The 18,777-nt window shown below is 43.8% G+C and overlaps 1 protein-coding gene across 6 annotated transcripts in view; it reads left to right on the top strand.

Annotated features, from left to right (window-relative positions):
- Positions 1–18,777, top strand: part of LOC141127244 (hydroperoxide isomerase ALOXE3-like) — a 226,972-nt gene that overhangs the window by 128,897 nt on the left and 79,298 nt on the right. For all 6 annotated transcript variants that reach the window (XM_073613510.1, XM_073613515.1, XM_073613512.1 and 3 more), the window contains one exon: positions 13,645–13,731. In XM_073613510.1, coding sequence (XP_073469611.1) covers positions 13,645–13,731 — 87 coding nt within the window. The remainder of the gene's footprint in view (positions 1–13,644; positions 13,732–18,777) is intronic.

Genomic DNA, 18,777 nt, shown 5'->3' with positions numbered 1-18,777 from the left:
AGATATAGACTTCTAAGTTGGCTCATGGAGGTCTCTAGGTTTGCCCAAATCATAGAGCCGGGATGGACTGGTCTAGTGACACTCATTTCAATTTCCGACCAAATGATGGATGCCATTCTAGAGGACCAGGTAATGACTGGTTTAAGATGGGTGGCAAAATATTATTTGAGATTGGGGGCTCCCATCTCACCTCTGACACTAGGAGCTAACATTAACAAGTTAGCTATCCGGTGAGCTTTATAATAACAAATGAAGTTGAGAAATGTTCTCTGAGTGGCTTTGAGTTGGGACATAGGGATGGGAATTGGTAGGGTTTCAAATAGGTAGAGAAGTCTTGGTAAAATAGACATCTTCAGGACATTGATACGACCCAAGAGAGAGATGGGATAAGCGTCCCACTGTCGCAAGAGCCAGTCAATGTCACGGAAGAGTGGGGGGGTAGTTAGCCTGATAAAGAGTAGAGTAAGAGGAGGTTAGATTTATCCACGGATATTTAAGGGAGTTCGGGTACTAGTGGTAGGAGTAGTTTTGTTTGAGAATGGCAAGATCTGAGGGTGGAATGTGTATTGGTAGAGCTTCCGTATTAATTGTATATCCTGAAATAAAGCTAAATTCCCTTAACAAAGCTATAAGGTTCGGCAGGGTCAGCAGGACATCGTCAGCAAATAGTGATAGTTTATGTTCCTTCTGGCGCAAAGAGAATGCTCGGATGTTAGGATGGGCGCGTATGGCTGCAGCTAGAGGGTTACATAGTTACATAGTTACATAGTAGGTGAGGTTGAAAAAAGACACAAGTCCATCAAGTCCAATCTATGTGTGTGATTATGTGTCAGTATTATATTGTATATCCCTGTATGTTGCGGTCATTCAGGTGATTATCTAATAGTTTCTTGAAGCTATCAATGCTCCCCGCTGAGACCACCGCCTGTGGAAGGGAATTCCACATTCTTGCCACTCTTACAGTAAAGAACCCTCTATGTAGTTTAAGGTTAAACCTCTTTTCTTCTAATTGTAATGAGTGGCCACGAGTCTTATTAAACTCTGTTCTGCGAAAAAGTTTTATCCCTATTGTGGGGTCACCAGTACAGTATTTGTAAATTGAAATCATATCCCCTCTCAAGCGTCTCTTCTCCAGAGAGAATAAGTTCAGTGCTCGCAACCTTTCCTCATAACTAAGATCCTCCAGACCCTTTATTAGCTTTGTTGCCCTTCTTTGTACTCGCTCCATTTCCAGTACATCCTTCCTGAGGACTGGTGCCCAGAACTGGACAGCATACTCCAGGTGCGGCTGGACCAGAGCCTTGAAGAGTGGGAGAATTATCGTTTTATCTCTGGCGTTGATCCCCCTTTTAATGCATGCCAATATTCTGTTTGCTTTGTTAGCAGCAGCTTGGCATTGCATGCCATTGCTGAGCCTATCATCTACTAGGACCCCCAGGTCCTTTTCCATCCTAGATTCCCCCAGAGGTTCTCCCCCCAGTGTATAGATTGCATTCATATTTTTGCCACCCAAATGCATTATTTTACATTTTTCTACATTGAACCTCATTTGCCATGTAGTCGCCCACCCCATTAATTTGTTCAGGTCTTTTTGCAAGGTTTCCACATCCTGCGGAGAAGTTATTGCCCTGCTTAGCTTAGTATCGTCTGCAAATACAGAGATTGAACTGTTTATCCTATCCTCCAGGTCGTTTATGAACAAATTAAATAGGATTGGTCCCAGCACAGAACCCTGGGGAACCCCACTACCCACCCCTGACCATTCTGAGTACTCCCCATTTATCACCACCCTCTGAACTCGCACTTGTAGCCAGTTTTCAATCCATGTACTCACCCTATGGTCCATGCCAACGGACCTTATTTTGTACAGTAAACGTTTATGGGGAACTGTGTCAAATGCTTTTGCAAAATCCAGATACACCACGTCTACGGGCCTTCCTTTATCTAGATGGCAACTCACCTCCTCATAGAAGGTTAATAGATTGGTTTGGCAAGAACGAATCTTCATGAATCCATCCATCATCCCCTCCAAGAGTTTACATACTATTGATGTTAGGCTAACTGGTCTGTAATTCCCAGGGATGTATTTTGGGCCCTTTTTAAATATTGGTGCTACATTGGCTTTTCTCCAATCAGCTGGTACCATTCCAGTCAGTAGACTATCTGTAAAAATTAGGAACAACGGTCTGGCAATCACTTGACTGAGTTCCCTAAGTACCCTCGGATGCAAGCCATCTGGTCCCGGTGATTTATTAATGTTAAGTTTCTCAAGTCTAATTTTAATTCTGTCCTCTGTTAACCATGGAGGTGCTTCCTGTGTTGTGTCATGAGGATAAACACTGCAGTTTTGGTTACTGAAGCCCCCCGATTCACTCGTGAAGACTGAGGAAAAGAATAAATTCAATACCTTCGCCATCTCCCCATCCTTTGTAACCAGATGTCCTTCCTCATTCTTTATGGGGCCAATATGGTCTGTCCTCCCTTTTTTACTGTTTACATACTTAAAGAATTTCTTGGGATTTTTTTTTGCTCTCCTCCGCTATGTGTCTTTCATGTTCTATCTTGATTGGGTTCCAGACAGAGAATGAAGAGTAAAGCTGATAGCGGACACCCTTGCCTGGTACCGTTACTCAAGGAGAAGGATGGGAGTATAAGACATGCAGTGCTGATATGAAGGGGCCTCCAAAACCATAGTTAGAAAGTGTAGCAAACATAAAAGGCCAGCTAAGCCGATCAAAGGCTTTTTGTGTGTCAAGGCTCAGTATCAGGGCTGGGCGGGTTATTTTATTCAATAGGTTTTTGAGGTCTATGGTACATCTAGCGTTGTCACCGGCGTGTCTGGCTGTCACAAAGCCTACTTGGTCTTTATGTATGAGTCTGGGAATTAAGAGGCATAGTCTGTTAGCTAAAATCTTTGTAAATATCTTGTAGTCGGAGTTAAGCAATGCGATGGGCCTATAATTTTCAGGGATGGAGGGATCCTTGACAGGTTTTGGAATCACGGAAATATGGGCATGGAGGAATTGTGGATAGGGTGCAGTACCTTTAAATAGGGAGGCGTATAGTGAAATCAAGTGTGGGCTTAAAATTGGTAGGAAGGTCTCATAATAGGATTATGGCAAGCCATCCGGGCCGGGGGATTTTTGGGTAGGGAGATGTTTATCTACGTCAGCTAATTCTTCGGGGGGTGACAGCAGCGTTCAGAGATGAGAGGTGTTCAGAGGGGAGTTTGGGTAGTTGTAGAGAATCAAAAAATGAGTCAAATCTCTCTTGCCTAAAGTTGTAGTTGTAGGGTCTGTTTGCAGACAATTGTATAATTGACAGTAAAACTCTCCAAAGACCTTGGACATAGTGAGGGGGAAATAGGTAGGGCTCCCATCTGCTTGCCTGAGAAAATCTGGGGGGGGATGGAAGGGACGAGGTTTAAACGTATTCACCAGTATTCTGTGGGGTTTGTTTGAGTATTCATAAAATTTTTGTTTGGACCATAAAAGGGATTTATCGATCTTGCTCATTATTAGTGATCTAAGTTGATTTCACAAAGAAACAATGGCTCGGACCCTGGCCACCGTGGGGGAAGACAGCAAGAATTTCTCAGCTTTGCGGAGTTTAGACAGTATAGATGAGTATTGAAATTCTGCATCCTTCTTTAAACGTGAACCTGTCTGTAGCAATGCAATGTCCCCAGAAGACAGCCTTGTGTGCTCCCCACAGGGTGGAGGGCTCTGAGACCGTGTTTGTGTTAAGTTGGAAGTACTCAGTTAGGCCATTAGATAGACAGGTTTTAGTTTCTGGGATACCAAGAAAGGTCTCATTGAGTCACCAGTGACAGGTTCTGGGGGAGGCAGAGGAGAGGGCAATGTCAAGAGATACAGAGGAGTGGTCTGACCAGGTTATGGGGTTGATTTCAGAGGAGACCGTGGATGTCAGGAGGGGTGAAGATATAAAGAAGTGATCCAATCTGGAATAAAGCTTGTGGGGGTGTGTATAAAATGTGTATTGTTTGTGTGTAGGATGTTTGATCCTCCAGATATCTATTCCTAGCTCTGAAAAGTTTACGGAAGGATTTGGAAAGGCTGTCAGGTTTGGTTGCTGTTGTAGAGGGAAACAATACGTATATATATACGTATCTTTGCTGGGAGACATAGTCACATTAAAGTCCCCACCAATGACCATAAAGGGTTAAAAGAACTTGTTTAGGGTGTCAAACATGGTGGAAAGGAATTGGACCTGACCAGAATTAGGGGCATAAACATTAACAATAGTAGGAGATTGGTTGAGGAGTGAGCAATCTAAGACAATAAATCTGCCCTGGGGGTCCAGGTAAGAAGATTTGACGCGTAAGGGGCATGATCGATTAATTAGGATAGGCACTCCTGCTTTCCCAGATGGGTCAGAAGCCAGGAAGGATGTCGGAAAGTGTTTACTGGCCAATTTAACGGTTCCCTAAGGGCGGAAGTGAGTCTCCTGGACTAAAATTACATCTGCTCTGGAAGCTTTAAACTCTTTCAAAGCCAGCCATCTCTTTTGAATAGAGTTTAAACCTTTAACATTACATGTAAGGAATTTTAGTGCCATGGCAACTTAACCTGTTAAAAAGCATTTGATACATTGCATAGTATACATTGGGTGAGAGATTCCATGGTGCAAATGTTACATAGTGGTTATAAGGCAACATAGCAACGTTTAGAACAGTAGCAGCATTGTAACATAAACATATTAAAAAAAAGGGGACCTGAGAAAAAAAACAAAAAGAAAAAACATGAAAAAGAAAACGGAGAAAAAAAGTCTGAATGTCATCCAGATAGAAACCCGGAAGGCCGAATGCCTCCAGGAAACCCAGGCCTAAGCCTTGGGCTAGGAAGGGGAGCATGAGGACCTCCAAAAATGGGGATGGGAGGTCCCTCACTGACCTCCAGAGGATAAGGGCCCTGGTTACAGATCAGGTGCCTTAAGAGAAAGCAAACCGATAAACCAGGGTAACTTGAAAAAAAAATCAGGCGGTGCACCCCACAGGCAAGGGGGGTGAGTGAACCCTCTAAGGGGTTGTTGGCCATCCAGAAACAAAAACAGCAGGGGGGCCAAGTAATTAGAATTCAAGGCCATAGCCATGTTGAAGGTCACTCAGGTTGGAAATCTAGAGGTGGGGCGCCTTTGTGGTGTGAAGTTGGACTTGGATGATTTCTGCCGCACTGGGGTCCATGTGACTCGGTGCTGTCGGCAGTTTAGGAGTAGCAGGAAGCAGCACGGGATCTTCATCTGGGAGAGGTGGTAGACCCAAGTTACGCAAAAAGGTGTCACTCTCCTGAATACGTAGGGAATATTGTATACCATCCCGGGATGCAGAAAGGCGAAAGGGGAACCCCCAGCGGTATAGGACTTTGTGGGTTTGGAGATGTAGCATCAACGGGCGAAGATTTCTCCTTCTTGCCAGGGTATTAGGTGATAGATCACTAAAGATCTGGATCCTGGACCCTTTGAACTCGACCCTGGATTGGTTGCGGGTGGCAACAGTGAGAGCTTCTTTGCTATCATAGTAGTAAATTCTGACAATCACGTCTTTAGGGTTGGCACCAGCTGGGGGCTTAGGAGCAAGCGATCTGTGGGCCCTGTCCAAACTCCAATGTATGTCAGGGATATTGGGGGCCACTAAATAGAACAGGCTCAGAAAGTAGGGCCGGAGGCCTTTATCATCCACTGCTTCAGGGATGCCTCTGATTCTCAGGTTTTGTCTGCGTTCTCTGTTTTCTAAATCCTCCTGTTGGGCTTGGAGCTGGGAGACTGTTTGCTTTATGGCAGCCTTATCCTCCTCAAGCACTTGCACATATTGCACTAGTTCGTCAAACTTGGACTCCAGGGTGTCCAGTTGGCCTATTTCCCCTCTCAGTTCTTTGGCAAGCTTCCCCACTTCTTGTGAAATATTGTGGGTGAGCGCCTGGAGCAGGGATTGTAGTTTGGCATCCAGAACTTCTGCCATCAAGGGGGGGGCCATCCCTGTACAGGAGTGGGGGTAATATCGAAAAGGCTTCCTGTCTCTGGCTCAAATTGCTCCGGTGCTCCCTGTGCGCCATCCTGGCTACTCGAGGCCGCGGATGTGGGCCTATGCAGATAGCAGTCCATCGTGGTGTAGGCCCGAGGCTTAAAAACTGCAGCGTAATTCTGTCTTTGATCCCCAATCTTGCCCATGGGGTGCATGGCCATCACAGGAGGCTGAGGTGGTGACTCCCATGGAGAATGGAGCTTCGGATCGGTCAGCGGGAGTCTCGGAGAGGCGGCGGGGGACGGAGCTTCGGTCTCACACGTCCGCCATGTTCAGATGCCGTGCATGCGGTGCAAAATATATCTTTATTTTGTTTAACCCACGTTGCTTCAAAGGAGAGGAGATACTCCTGCATGCAGCTTACAACATACTGTTCTATTCTTCTAAAAGGGACTAAGGCCCCTTTCACACGATCGGATGGATCGGGTCCGCCTGTCCATTTTTCAGGCGGACCCAATCAGGCCACCCATTGTCCTCTATGCGAAGGCAGATGTCAGCGCCTGGCATCTGATCCGACAAAATCTGCTGAAAGCAGACAAATGGGGATACGTTTGCCATTCATACAACGGGTCAGATCGACAATCGGATGGAAACGGAGTCCGTTTCCATCCAACCCATAGAAGAGAGCAGGCTCTGTCCTTGTCCGCTCTGCATAGTGGAGCAGACAGGACCTGTCATCCGCCTGCTCAGCGGGAATCAGCGGAGAGATCCCCCGCTGAGCAGGCAGATCCGCCCCCTGTGAAAAAGGGCCTAAGCGTTCCTAGTCCTAAAGAGACTTTGGCTTGATCCTTAAAGACTGATTGTGACCAGGAAAGAAAACAGTCCAGGATCTTATCTTTATACACAAGAAGGAAGTTGTCCCCATTCATTGTTTAGATCAAATTGGGCATCCCATAATCCCTCTACCCCATCCAAGTTATTATCCCTAATAAAACAACAAAACCAAGCTGGAGACTGAATTCTTGTATCTGGATGCGACTGAAAAATGCTTTTTGCCTGGCTGTGCAGGAATAGTGGAGACCATTACCAGCAGCCCTTAGGGGGGTAGTGTTACATTTAAATGAGTAATCTCCTGATCTTTAGAACTCTTAACTCCAAAAACTGGTATATTCAGAAGTGTTAAGAGAATTGGTATTGCTAACCCAACAAAATAACCTTGCTAATTAACCACTTCAGCCCCGGAAGGATTTGCCCCATAATGACTGGGCCATTTTTTGCGATATGGCACTGTGTGGCTTTAACTGACAAATGCACGGTCGTGTGATGCTGTAGCCAAACAAAATTGACGGGTTTTTTTCCCCACAAATAGAGCTTTCTTTTGGTGGTATTTGAACACCTCTGCAGTTTTTATTGTTTGCGCTATAAACAAACAAAAAGCAACAATATTGAAAAAAAAAGATTTTTTTTACTTTTTGCTATAATACATATTAAAAAAAAAATTATATATATATATATATATATATATATATATATATATATATAATTCTTCATCAGTTTAGGCCGATATATATTCTTCTACATATTTTTGGTAAAAAAAAATTGCAATAGGCGTACAGTGGGGACGGAAAGTATTCAGACCCCCTTAAATTTTTCACCCTTTGTTATATTACAGCCATTTGCTCAAATCATTTAAGTTCATTTTTTTCCCCATTAATGTACACACAACACCCCATATTGACAGAAAAACACAGAATTGTTGACATTTTTGCAGATTTATTAAAAAAGAAAAACTGAAATATCACATGGTCCTATGTATTCAGACCCTTTGCTCAGTATTTAGTAGAAGCACCCTTTTGATCTAATACAGCCATTTTGAGTCTTTTTGGGAAAGATGCAACAAGTTTTTCACACCTGGATTTGGGGATCCTCTGCCATTCCTCCTTGCAGATCCTCTCCAGTTCTGTCAGGTTGGATGGTAAACGTTGGTGGACAGCCATTTTTAGGTCTCTCCAGAGATGCTGAAGTCAGGGCTCTGGCTGGGCCATTCAAGAACAGTCACAGAGTTGTTGTGAAGCCACTCCTTCATTATTTTAGCTGTGTGCTTAGGGTCATTTTCTTGTTGGAAGGTAAACCTTCGGCCCAGTCTGAGGTCCTGAGCACTCTGGAGAAGGTTTTCGTTCAGGATATCCCTGTACTTGGCTGCATTCATCTTTCCCTCGATTGCAACCAGTTGTCCTGTCCCTGCAGCTGAAAAATACCCCCACAACATGATGCTGCCACCACCATGCTTCACTGTTGGGACAGTATTGGACAGGTGATGAGCAGTGCCTGGTTTTCTTCACACATACCGCTTAGAATTAAGGCCAAAAAGTTCTATCTTGGGCTCATCAGACCAGGGAATCTTATTTCTCACCATCTTGGAGTCCTTCAGGTGTTTTTTTAGCAAACTCCATGCGGGCTTTCATGTGTCTTGCACTGAGAAGAGGCTTCCATCGGGCCACTCTGCCATAAAGCCCCAACTGGTGGAGGGCTGCAGTGATGGTTGACTTTCTACAACTTTCTCTCATTTCCCGACTGCATCTCTGGAGCTCAGCCACAGTGATCTTTGGGTTCTTCTTTACCTCTCTCACCAAGGCTCTTCTCCCCCAATAGCTCAGTTTGGCCCGACGGCCAGCTCTAGGAAGGGTTCTGGTCATCCCAAATGTCTTCCATTTAAGGATTATGGAGGCCACTGTGCTCTTAGGAACCTTAAGTGCAGCAGAAATTATTTTGTAACCTTGGCCAGATCTGTGCCTTGCACGGCAGTTCCTTTGACTTCATGATTCTCATATAGACAGTGTGTGGCTTTCCTACTCAAGTCCAATCAGTATAATCAAACACAGCTGGACCCAAATGAAGTTAAATATATGAGTGTCACAGCAAATGGTCTTAATACTTAGGACCATGTGATATTTCAGTTTTTCTTTTTTAATAAATCTGCATAAATGTCAACAATGTTGTGTTTTTTTGTCAATATGGGGTGCTGTGTGTACATTAATGAGGAAAAAAATGAACTTAAATGATTTTAGCAAATGGCTGCAATATAACAAAGAGTGAATAATTTAAGGGGGTCTGAGTACTTTCCGTCCCCACTATATATTGATCGGTTTGCGCAAAACGTATCACGTCTAAAAACTATAGGATAGATTTAGGGTCTTTTATTTATCTTTTATTGTTTTTACTAGTAATGGCGGCGATCTGCAATCTTTAACGGGACTGGGACATTGTGGCGGACAAATCTGACCCCAAATGACACTTTTTGGGGACCACTAACATTATTACATTGATCAATGCTATAAAAATGCAGTGATCAAAGTAAAAATGACACTCACAGGCAAGGGGTTAACACTAGGGGTCGATAAAGGGGTTAAGTGTGTTCCCTGAGTGTGTTCTAACTGTAGGGGGGGTGGGCTGGCAGGGACATGACAAAGATCACTATTCCCGATCACTGGGAACAGTGGACATCTGACATGTCCCCTGTCAGAATGGGGAGAATAAGTACCCCCCGGTACTATGGGACTTTAAGGGCAAATTTTTGAAGACACAGTATTTTAGAAACATAGAAAAATGTATCACTTCATAAAACAGTATGACAGTCTGAGACAACACCATACACAAAGTAGTACATGATATCTATATATAATATGAGAAAAAAGCACTTCTCCTATAACCCAGTGTGTTTCGTGAAATTCTCTTCCATGCCCCTTCTTTAGGGGCATGGAAGAGATCATAGTTGGAGATACTCTGGAATAGAGAAAACAAAGTCTAGACTTCTAGAATACAACAGGGCAAACATTGTGTTAAACATGGAAGCATCACAGCCAAAAAACACATGCACATACCAGTACTATATTCATGGAGTCGAATATTTATTAAAAAGATTGTTGGAATGGCGCTGAACGGGTATAGAGACACATATCCAGAACAAAGAAAATCACCAAATAAAAGGCAGATCCTCTTGGCTTGAGTAATCCCTCACAAGGATCCCCAAAATAGGTCCCAGCAGCCGACTCGTACAGTTCAACATGTAGCTGGAAATATGGGAATATCAGTCCTATAGGAAAAAATAAAATTCTTTAACAATGAATTGTATCTAGAACAAAAAACAAAACTGCTGCTTTAAACAAAAGGACAGAGAAGAAGGGAAAAATACTATAATTACATATGCAGCATGTATATCTTTTACCTTAGCGAGGAATATTGACGTTTGTCTCCCAGGGAACCCCAGAGCAGCAGCGTCCGCATGGAGCAGATGCGCCGCCTGGGGCTATAATAAGATGCTGGTGCATGCGCAGTGCAGAGCATGGCGACTTCACCGCGGGAACGTCACGGGCTCCACATTATCACCGCGGTCACCTGACAAGACGCGGTGTCTATGCATCATCGCAAGAACACGACGACGCTTCGCACAGACACTGTCGTCACAGTGATGACAATGTCTGTGCGAAGTGCCGTCGCATTCTTACAAGTTTTCCCTTCTTCTCTGTCGTTTTTTTTAAAGTAGCGATCTAAAAGACTGGAATTGGATCTCTTTTCCAGCCCTCCATTGATCGGTCAGTTTAAACAACTGTTATATTAAGTCATCGTCCTAGTATAGGTGATGCTTTTATATATATATATATATATATATATATATATATATATATATGCAGTTTTGTTTTCTAATCTAGATACAATTCATTGTTAAAGAAATGTATTTTTTCCTGTAGGACTGATATTCCCATATTTCCAGCTGCATGTTGAACTGTACGATTCGGCTGCTGGGACCTATTTTGGGGATCCTTGTGAGGGATTTCTCGTGCCAAGAGCATCTGCCTTTTATTTGGTGATTTTCTTTATTCTGGATATGTGTCTCTATACCCGTTTAGCATTAGCACTAGCCCAACAATCTTTTTAATAAATATTCGACTTCATGAATATAGTACTGGTATGTGCATGTGTTTTTTGGCTGTGATGCTTCCATGTTTAACACAATGTTTGCCCTGTTGTATTCTAGAAGTCTAGACTTTGTTTTCTCTATTCTAGAGTATCTCCAACTATGATCTCCTCCATGCCTCTAAAGAAGGGATTCACTCTGAATTTCCCAAAACGCGCCGGGTGATAGGAGAAGTGCTTTTTTCTCATATTATACATGGATATCATGTACGACTTTGTGTATGGTGTTGTCTCAGACCGTCATACTGTTTTATGAAATAATACATTTTTCTATGTTTCTAAAATACTGTATCTTCAAAAGTTCGCCCTTAAAGTCCCATAGTACCAGGGGGCACTTATCCTCTTCAAATATACAACATATTTGGGATTGTGGCAACAACAAATGGAGTTTTCTATTCTCTGTAATGGTTCCCTTTCGATAATTCCTGTCAGAATGGGAATCCGCACAGGCAGATCCCCGATCTGCTTCTGTACTAGGCGATTGTGGGTCGCCGGTGGACAAAGAGTCCCTCCGAGGAATATAACAATGTGTCCGCGTGGTGGATATGGGTACAGATGAAATATAGAACTGCTGCCTCTACAGATACAATTCCACCTAGGTGGAGTGTACTAGAATATATATATAAAACAAATGTAGATGTGGCGCTGTTCTAGTGGAATAAATGTTTGATGATAGAACCACCGTGTTATACCTTGTGTGGTCTCCCAGACTAGGTGTGGTAACTGGATAGTTAAATTGTGTATACTTATATATAACCTTGCGTGTGTGCACATATATCATGGTGTGGTACTACAAACTTGTGGTGTCCATTAGCAGTTGGACTAATTCAAACGAAAAAAGTGAAAGAAAAAGGAAACAGCGTGTGTTACAGCCTCTGTCACACAGTTTGTGGTGAATTTTGGATTGTGTTACAACCTCTGGCGGCTGCTTGACAATGTAGTTTCAATGACCAGAGAATATGCTTCAGTGTGTGTTGTTTACAAAAAATTGTGTGGGTTACGCTCCAAGAATGTTAACCACAAATATAATATATGCTATTTTGCAAACATTAAAATACAGTTACATTAAATATATGCCCAATATCATATCACATACAATTGCATTAATGAATTTTTTAATAAAAGTGCGTATGCAAAAAGTGCTTCGTGATCAAAAATGTGTGCTAGTTTAGCAGCTATAAATTAATTAACAAAGTGACTGGTGCTCAAAAGGTTAATTAACAAAGTGACTTGTTCTCAAAAAGGAAAACCAGTGCTTGCTGGAAAAACAATTTTGTTTAAGAAGGTCTTCTTATATGGCAAAGTGACTTGTGCTCAGAAAGAGTCAGTCCTTATAAAAGACAATGTTATTTAAAGATCTTCTTATTCAGGTGCTGGCTTGGTGATAGTGCTTCTTAATCGTGCTCCTAATGTGCATACACTCACCAAATAGCCTCACCCCTGCAGGGGTATTACGTTCATTTATAAAAACGGCATGGAATTTCCCCACAGGGGAACCCCGAACCAAAATTAAAAAAAAAAAATGTGTGGGGGTCCCCCTAAATTCCATACCAGGCCCTTCAGGTCTGGTATGGATAGTAAGGGGAACTCCGCGCCAAAATTTTTTTTAAAAATGGCGTGGGGGTCCCCCTCAAAATCCATACCAGACCCTTATCCGAGCACGCAACCTGGCAGGCCGCAGGAAAAGAGGGGGGGAGGGGAGAGAGCACCCCCTCTCCTGAACAGTACCAGGCTACATGCCCTCAACATTGGGAGAGTGCTTTGGGGTAGCCCCCAAAGCACCTTGTTCCCATGTTGATGGGGAGAAGGGCCTCATCCCCACAACCCTTGCCTGGTGGTTGTGGGGGTCTGTGGGCGGGGGGCTTATCGGAATCTGGAAGCCCCCTTTAACAAGGATATCTTTACCTTTTGAGGGGGACCCCCCACGCCGTTTTTTTTTTTAATTTTGGCGCGGGGTTCCCCTTAATATCCATACCAGACCTGAAGGGCCTGGTATGGAATTGAGGGGGACCCCCACACATTTTTTTTTTTAATTTTGGTGTGGAGTTCCCCTATGGGGAAGTTCCATGCCGTTTTTATCAATGAACTTTTATGTGTATTGCCGGACCGACCATTCATTATAGCCGACTCTAGCGATAGTAGTTTTACATGACTTTTTTTCCTTTAGAAATGTCGTTTTGCTGTCAGACTGTTCTAAACACGGGAAACATGCGCCCCTTTACAGGCATACTATAGACACCCCCCCAGGTACCCAGGTCCCCAAACACTTTTTATGACAATACCATGCATATAAGCCTTTAAAATTAGCACTTTTGATTTCTCCCATAGACTTTTAAAGGGTGTTCCGCGGCTTTCGAATTTGCCGCGAACACCCCAAATTGTTCGCTGTTCGACCCGAACATAAAGCCTATCCCTATTGCAGACTACTGTTTACTGTACACAAGGAGCATGCTCCTAGGAGGAAAAGGTGACAGAGATGAGCTCATTAGTCTGCTGCTTCTTCTTTCACTGTCTAATCAGAGACCTGCACATTAAACTTCAGCAAAACACTAGGGCCCCTCCCCTGCCAGGCAGGACTGTTGTGTGGCAGGACTGTGTAAATCTTAGTACTGGATGGACAGAAATGCAAAACCTTTAGTCAGGTAAAAGAGCTTACTAAATTATTGTATTCATTTTTTTCCCCCTTCTAGCTGATTATCCCACATTTTCGCTACACACTGGAAATAAATGTTCTTGGCAGGAAACAGCTCTTGGCACCCAGTGGACACTTTGAAAAAGTAAGAACTATATCTGCATGGTTTCTGTTCTATGACCACAGTAGCGGAAGTTCTCAAAATAGCTTGAGGTATTAGTGTTCACTATATTTTCACAAATGCGCATATCAAATTCTGTTTTGCCTTGTTGTTTTTTGCATTAACTACATGAAGCCTCAGTCAAAAATCTGCCCAGCACGTCGCAAGCTGCAGGTTATTACCACTCAAACTTTTTTGCTTTTTCTGAAACACTTGCAAGGCTGAAACTTGCAATAATTGGGACCAAAATCCAAATATAACATTTGCCTTTCACACCAGCAGACCAAGCAATAGAATATTAAAAGGGTAAGTTCACCTTTGTAAAAAAAAGAAATAAAATAAATGCACATCTTTGTGCAGGTAAAAAAATGTGCATTTATTATTCCTTTTAAATTAGGAGCCCGATTAAACATTGCACCCGCTATCAGCAGATCGTGGGTGCAATGCAACGCTACTGAAGACTGCCAGTGTAGCTGTCTGCCCTTACCTCGTATGGGCAGGCAGTTGCTGATTGACAGGAAGAATTAATGAAATACCCAGAGCACTCATCAGCTCCCTGGTAGTTCACTGAGAACCACAAGCCTTCAGCTACAATGGCTGATAGTAGTGCATTTTTTAAATTGTGACAGCGGGTGCGGAAAGAAGATCCCTGGCCTGCTGTCACAATGGGGGTTCGGGGGGGGGGGTGTGGGGGCTGGCTGCTCGTCTAGTTACATTTTACTTGGATAGAGGTGTAACATGTAATAAGTTATGAAAGGCGAACATAGCCTTTAATGAAAAAGTAATTGACAAATGATTTATTGGAGTGAAAATGCTGCATGTTGGGCTTTTGGGAATCAGGACTAAGTTTGCTGCATCAGTGAATGAATGGTTGGTCACCATTTTCACTTTGCCTTGAAAACACAAAGCACCAACAGATAATCTAAATGGATGACTGGGGGAAACTGTACTTTACTTTTACATTGTTCGTGTGTGTGTTGTGATGTTTTTTTTTTTTTTTTTTAATTACTGCATTGACTTGGTTTCTAACAGTATCAAAATTAAGTACTCTGAAGTAAGCCCACATGAATTAATGGCCAATGTTACTATACAGAAATGGTATTATCCAGAATTGACAGTTAACAGCTCATTCATTTCACTGGCAAAGGCATGACAGGAAAATATTTTGGTTGAGTAGGATCATTCAGGAGTAGGGATGAGCTTTATGTTCGGGTCGAACATGAGTTCGACTCGAACATTGGCCGTTCGAGCGTTCGTCGAAATACAAACATTACGGGGCGTTCGCGCCAAATTCGAGCAGCGCATCACGCCCCATAATGCACTGCGACATCGCAGTGCATTGCTGTCTGATGATTGGCCAAGCATGCACTATGATCTGCATGCTTTGGCCAATCACAGCGCCGTCAGCAAAGGGAGCTATAATTGGCCAAAGGCAGGGTGCCTTTGGCCAATTATGGCTCAGGGGGATAAGTCCATGCCCCACACTACATAGGACCGCCTGCACGTCGGCCCTGTGTAGTGTGTTGCTGGCGTTGACCGAGAGAGAGAGTGTTATTTCATTTAGATTGAGCAGGCAGGCGATTCAATTAGCTGCAGTGTATTTAATATATATATATACAGTCAGTCTTGTATATATATATATATATATCCACTGTATCCAGTTTAGCTAGATCTGACTGCAGTCCGTTCCTGGTGTACTGTTTCTAATATACTTCAGGCAGGCAGGTGATTCAGTTAGCTCCAGTGCATTTAATATATGTACAGTCTCCTACATTTATATCCACTGCATTCCAGTCTAGCCAAGCCTATATCTGACTGCAGGCCATTCCTGGTGTACGTTTTCAAATATACTTTCAGGCAGGCAGGTGATTCATTGAGCTGCAGTGCATAAAATATAAATACAGTCTCCTACATGTATGTATCCACTGCATTCTAGTTTAGCCAAGCCTGTATCTGACTGCAGGCCATTCCTGGTGTACATTTTCAAATACACTTTCAGGCAGGTGATTCAGTGATCTGCAGTGCATAAAATATATATACAGTCTCCTACATATATATCCACTGAATTCTAGTGTTGTTCGAGCGTTCGTGCAAATACGAACATTATGGGGCCTTCGCGCCAAATTCGAGTGGTGCATCCCGCCCCATAATGCACTGCGACATCGCAGTGCATTGCTGTCTGATGATTGGCCAAGCATGCACTATGACCCGCATGCTTTGGCCAATCACAGCGCCATCAGCAAAGAGAGCCATAATTGGCCAAAGGCAGGATGCCTTTGGCCAATTATGGCTCAGGGGGTTAAGTCCATGCCCCACACTATATAAGGCCGCCTGCAAGTTGGCCCTGTGTAGTGTGTTGCTGGAGTTGACGGAGAGAGAGTGTCATTTCATTTACAGTGGGGACGGAAAGTATTCAGACCCCCTTAAATTTTTCACTCTTTGTTATATTGCAGCCATTTGCTATAATCATTTAAGTTAATTTTTTTCCTCATTAATGTACACACAGCACCCCATATTGACAGAAAAACACAGAATTGTTGACATTTTTGAAGATTTATTAAAAAAGAAAAACTGAAATATCACATGGTCCTAAGTATTCAGACCCTTTGCTCAGTATTTAGTAGAAACACCCTTTTGATCTAATACAGCCATGAGTCTTTTTGGGAAAGATGCAACAAGTTTCTTCACACCTGGATTTGGGGATCCTCTGCCATTCCTCCTTACAAATCCTCTCCGGTTCTGTCAGGTTGGATGGTAAATATTGGTGGACAGCCATTTTTAGGTCTCTCCAGAGATGCTCAATTGGGTTTAAGTCAGGGCTCTGGCTGGGCCAGAAGAACAGTCACGGAGTTGTTGTGAAGCCACTCCTTCGTTATTTTAGCTGTGTGCTTAGGGTCATTGTCTTGTTGGAAGGTAAACCTTCGGCCCAGTCTGAGGTCCTGAGCACTCTGGAGAAGGTTTTCGTCCAGGATATCCCTGTACTTGGCCGCATTCATCTTTCCCTCGATTGCAACCAGTCGTCCTGTCCCTGCAGCTGAAAAACACCCTCACAGCATGATGCTGCCATCACCATGCTTCACTGTTGGGACTGTATTGGACAGGTGATGAGCATTGCCTGGTTTTCTCCACACATACCGCTTAGAATTAAGGCCAAAAAGTTCTATCTCGGTCTCACCAGACCAAAGAATCTTATTTCTCACCATCTTGGAGTCCTTCAGGTGTTTTTTTTAGCAAACTCCATGCGGGCTTTAATGTGTCTTGCACTATGGAGAGGCTTCCGTTGGGCCACTCTGCCATAAAGCCCCGACTGGTGGAGGGCTGCAGTGATCTCCCATCTCCCGACTGCATCTCTGGAGCTCAGCCACAATGATCTTTGGGTTCTTCTTTACCTCTCTCACCAAGGCTCTTCTCCCCCGATAGCTCAGTTTGGCCCAATGGCCAGCTCTAGGAAGGGTTCTGGTCCTGCCAAACATCTTCCATTTAAGGATTATGGAGGCCACTGTGCTCTTAGGAACCTTAAGTGCAGCAGAAATTTTTTTGTAACCTTGGCCAGATCTGTGCCTTGCCACAATTCTGTCTCTGAGCTCTTCAGGCAGTTCCTTTTGACCTCATGATTCTCATTTGCTCTGACATGTACTGTGAGCTGTAATGTCTTATATAGACAGGTGTGTGGCTTTCCTAATCAAGTCTAATCAGTATAATCAAACACAGATGGACTCAAATGAAGGTGTAAAACCATCTCAAGGTTGATCAGAAGTAGTGATGAGCTTCCCTGTCCACCCCCCTCTGATGTCACGGGGAATGCCACAGGGAAGTCCCCGTGCATCAGAGGGGGGCAGGGTCACCGGGTGGCCCCGCCCTCTGTTAGTTAAGAACCGTCAGAAGAGGAGAAGCGTCACACAGCGGGAGCCTCCCATCCCATCATGCTGGATGCGGAGCGGGCCAGAAGATGAAGGGAAGAAGACGCCGGCGCCGCGGGGGAAGATGCCGGACGAGAACACCGGAGGAAGAACCAGAAGAAGAAGAAGATGGAGGAAGAAACCGAAGGGTGATAGAAGAAAGAAGATAGAAGAAAGAAGAAGCATTTAAATAAAGGAATTGTCAAAAACTGTCTCTTGTCATTTTTAACATTTTTGACACTTTTTTTGTGAAATGGTAGGGGTACTTTTGTACCCCCTTACCATTTCACACAGGGGGGAGGGCCGGGATCTGGGGGTCCCCTTGTTAAAGGGGGCTTCCAGATTCCGATAAGCCCCCTGCCCGCAGACCCCCACAACCACCAGGCAAGGGTTGTGGGGATGAGGCCCTTCTCCCCATCAACATGGGAACAAGGTGTTTTGGGGGGCTACCCCAAAGCACCCTCCCAATGTTGAGGGCATGTGGCCTGGTACAGTTCAGGAGGAGGGCGCTTTCTCGTCCCCCCTCTTTTCCTGCTGCCTGCCAGGTTGTGTGCTTGGAAAAGGGTTTGGTATGGATTTTTGGGGAGACCCCATGCCATTTTTTTTATAAATTTTGGCGCGGGGTTCCCCTTAAAATCCATACCAGACCTGAAGGGTCTGGTATAGATTTTGAGGGGGACCCCACGCCATTTTTTTTTAAATTTTGGCCGGGGTTCCCCTTAATATCCATACCAGATCTGAAGGGCCTGGTATGGAATTTACGGGGACCCCCATATAATTTTTTTTTTAATTTTGGTTTGGGGTTCCCCCGTGGGGAATTCCCATGCCGTTTTTATCAATGAACCATTATGTGTATTATTGTCGGACTGGCAATTCATTAATAGCCGCGAGTAGTTTTAAATTATTTTTTTTCCTTTGAAATGTCATTTTGCTGTCAGACTGTTCTAAACACGGGAAACATGCGCCCCTTTACAGGCATACTATAGACACCCCCCAGGTACGAAATTTAAAGGAATATTACACTTTTATTGTTTCACTTTAAGCATTATTAAAATCACTGCTCCTGAAAAAACGGCCGTTTTTAAAACTTTTTTTTGCATTGATTCATGTCCCCTGAGGCAGGACCCAGGTC

Source organism: Aquarana catesbeiana, linkage group LG02, assembly GCF_042186555.1.
Source record: "Aquarana catesbeiana isolate 2022-GZ linkage group LG02, ASM4218655v1, whole genome shotgun sequence".
Classification (NCBI taxonomy): Eukaryota; Metazoa; Chordata; class Amphibia; order Anura; family Ranidae; genus Aquarana; species Aquarana catesbeiana.
The sequence above is the reverse complement of the archived record's forward strand: the minus strand, read 5'-3'. Positions and strand labels throughout refer to the sequence as shown.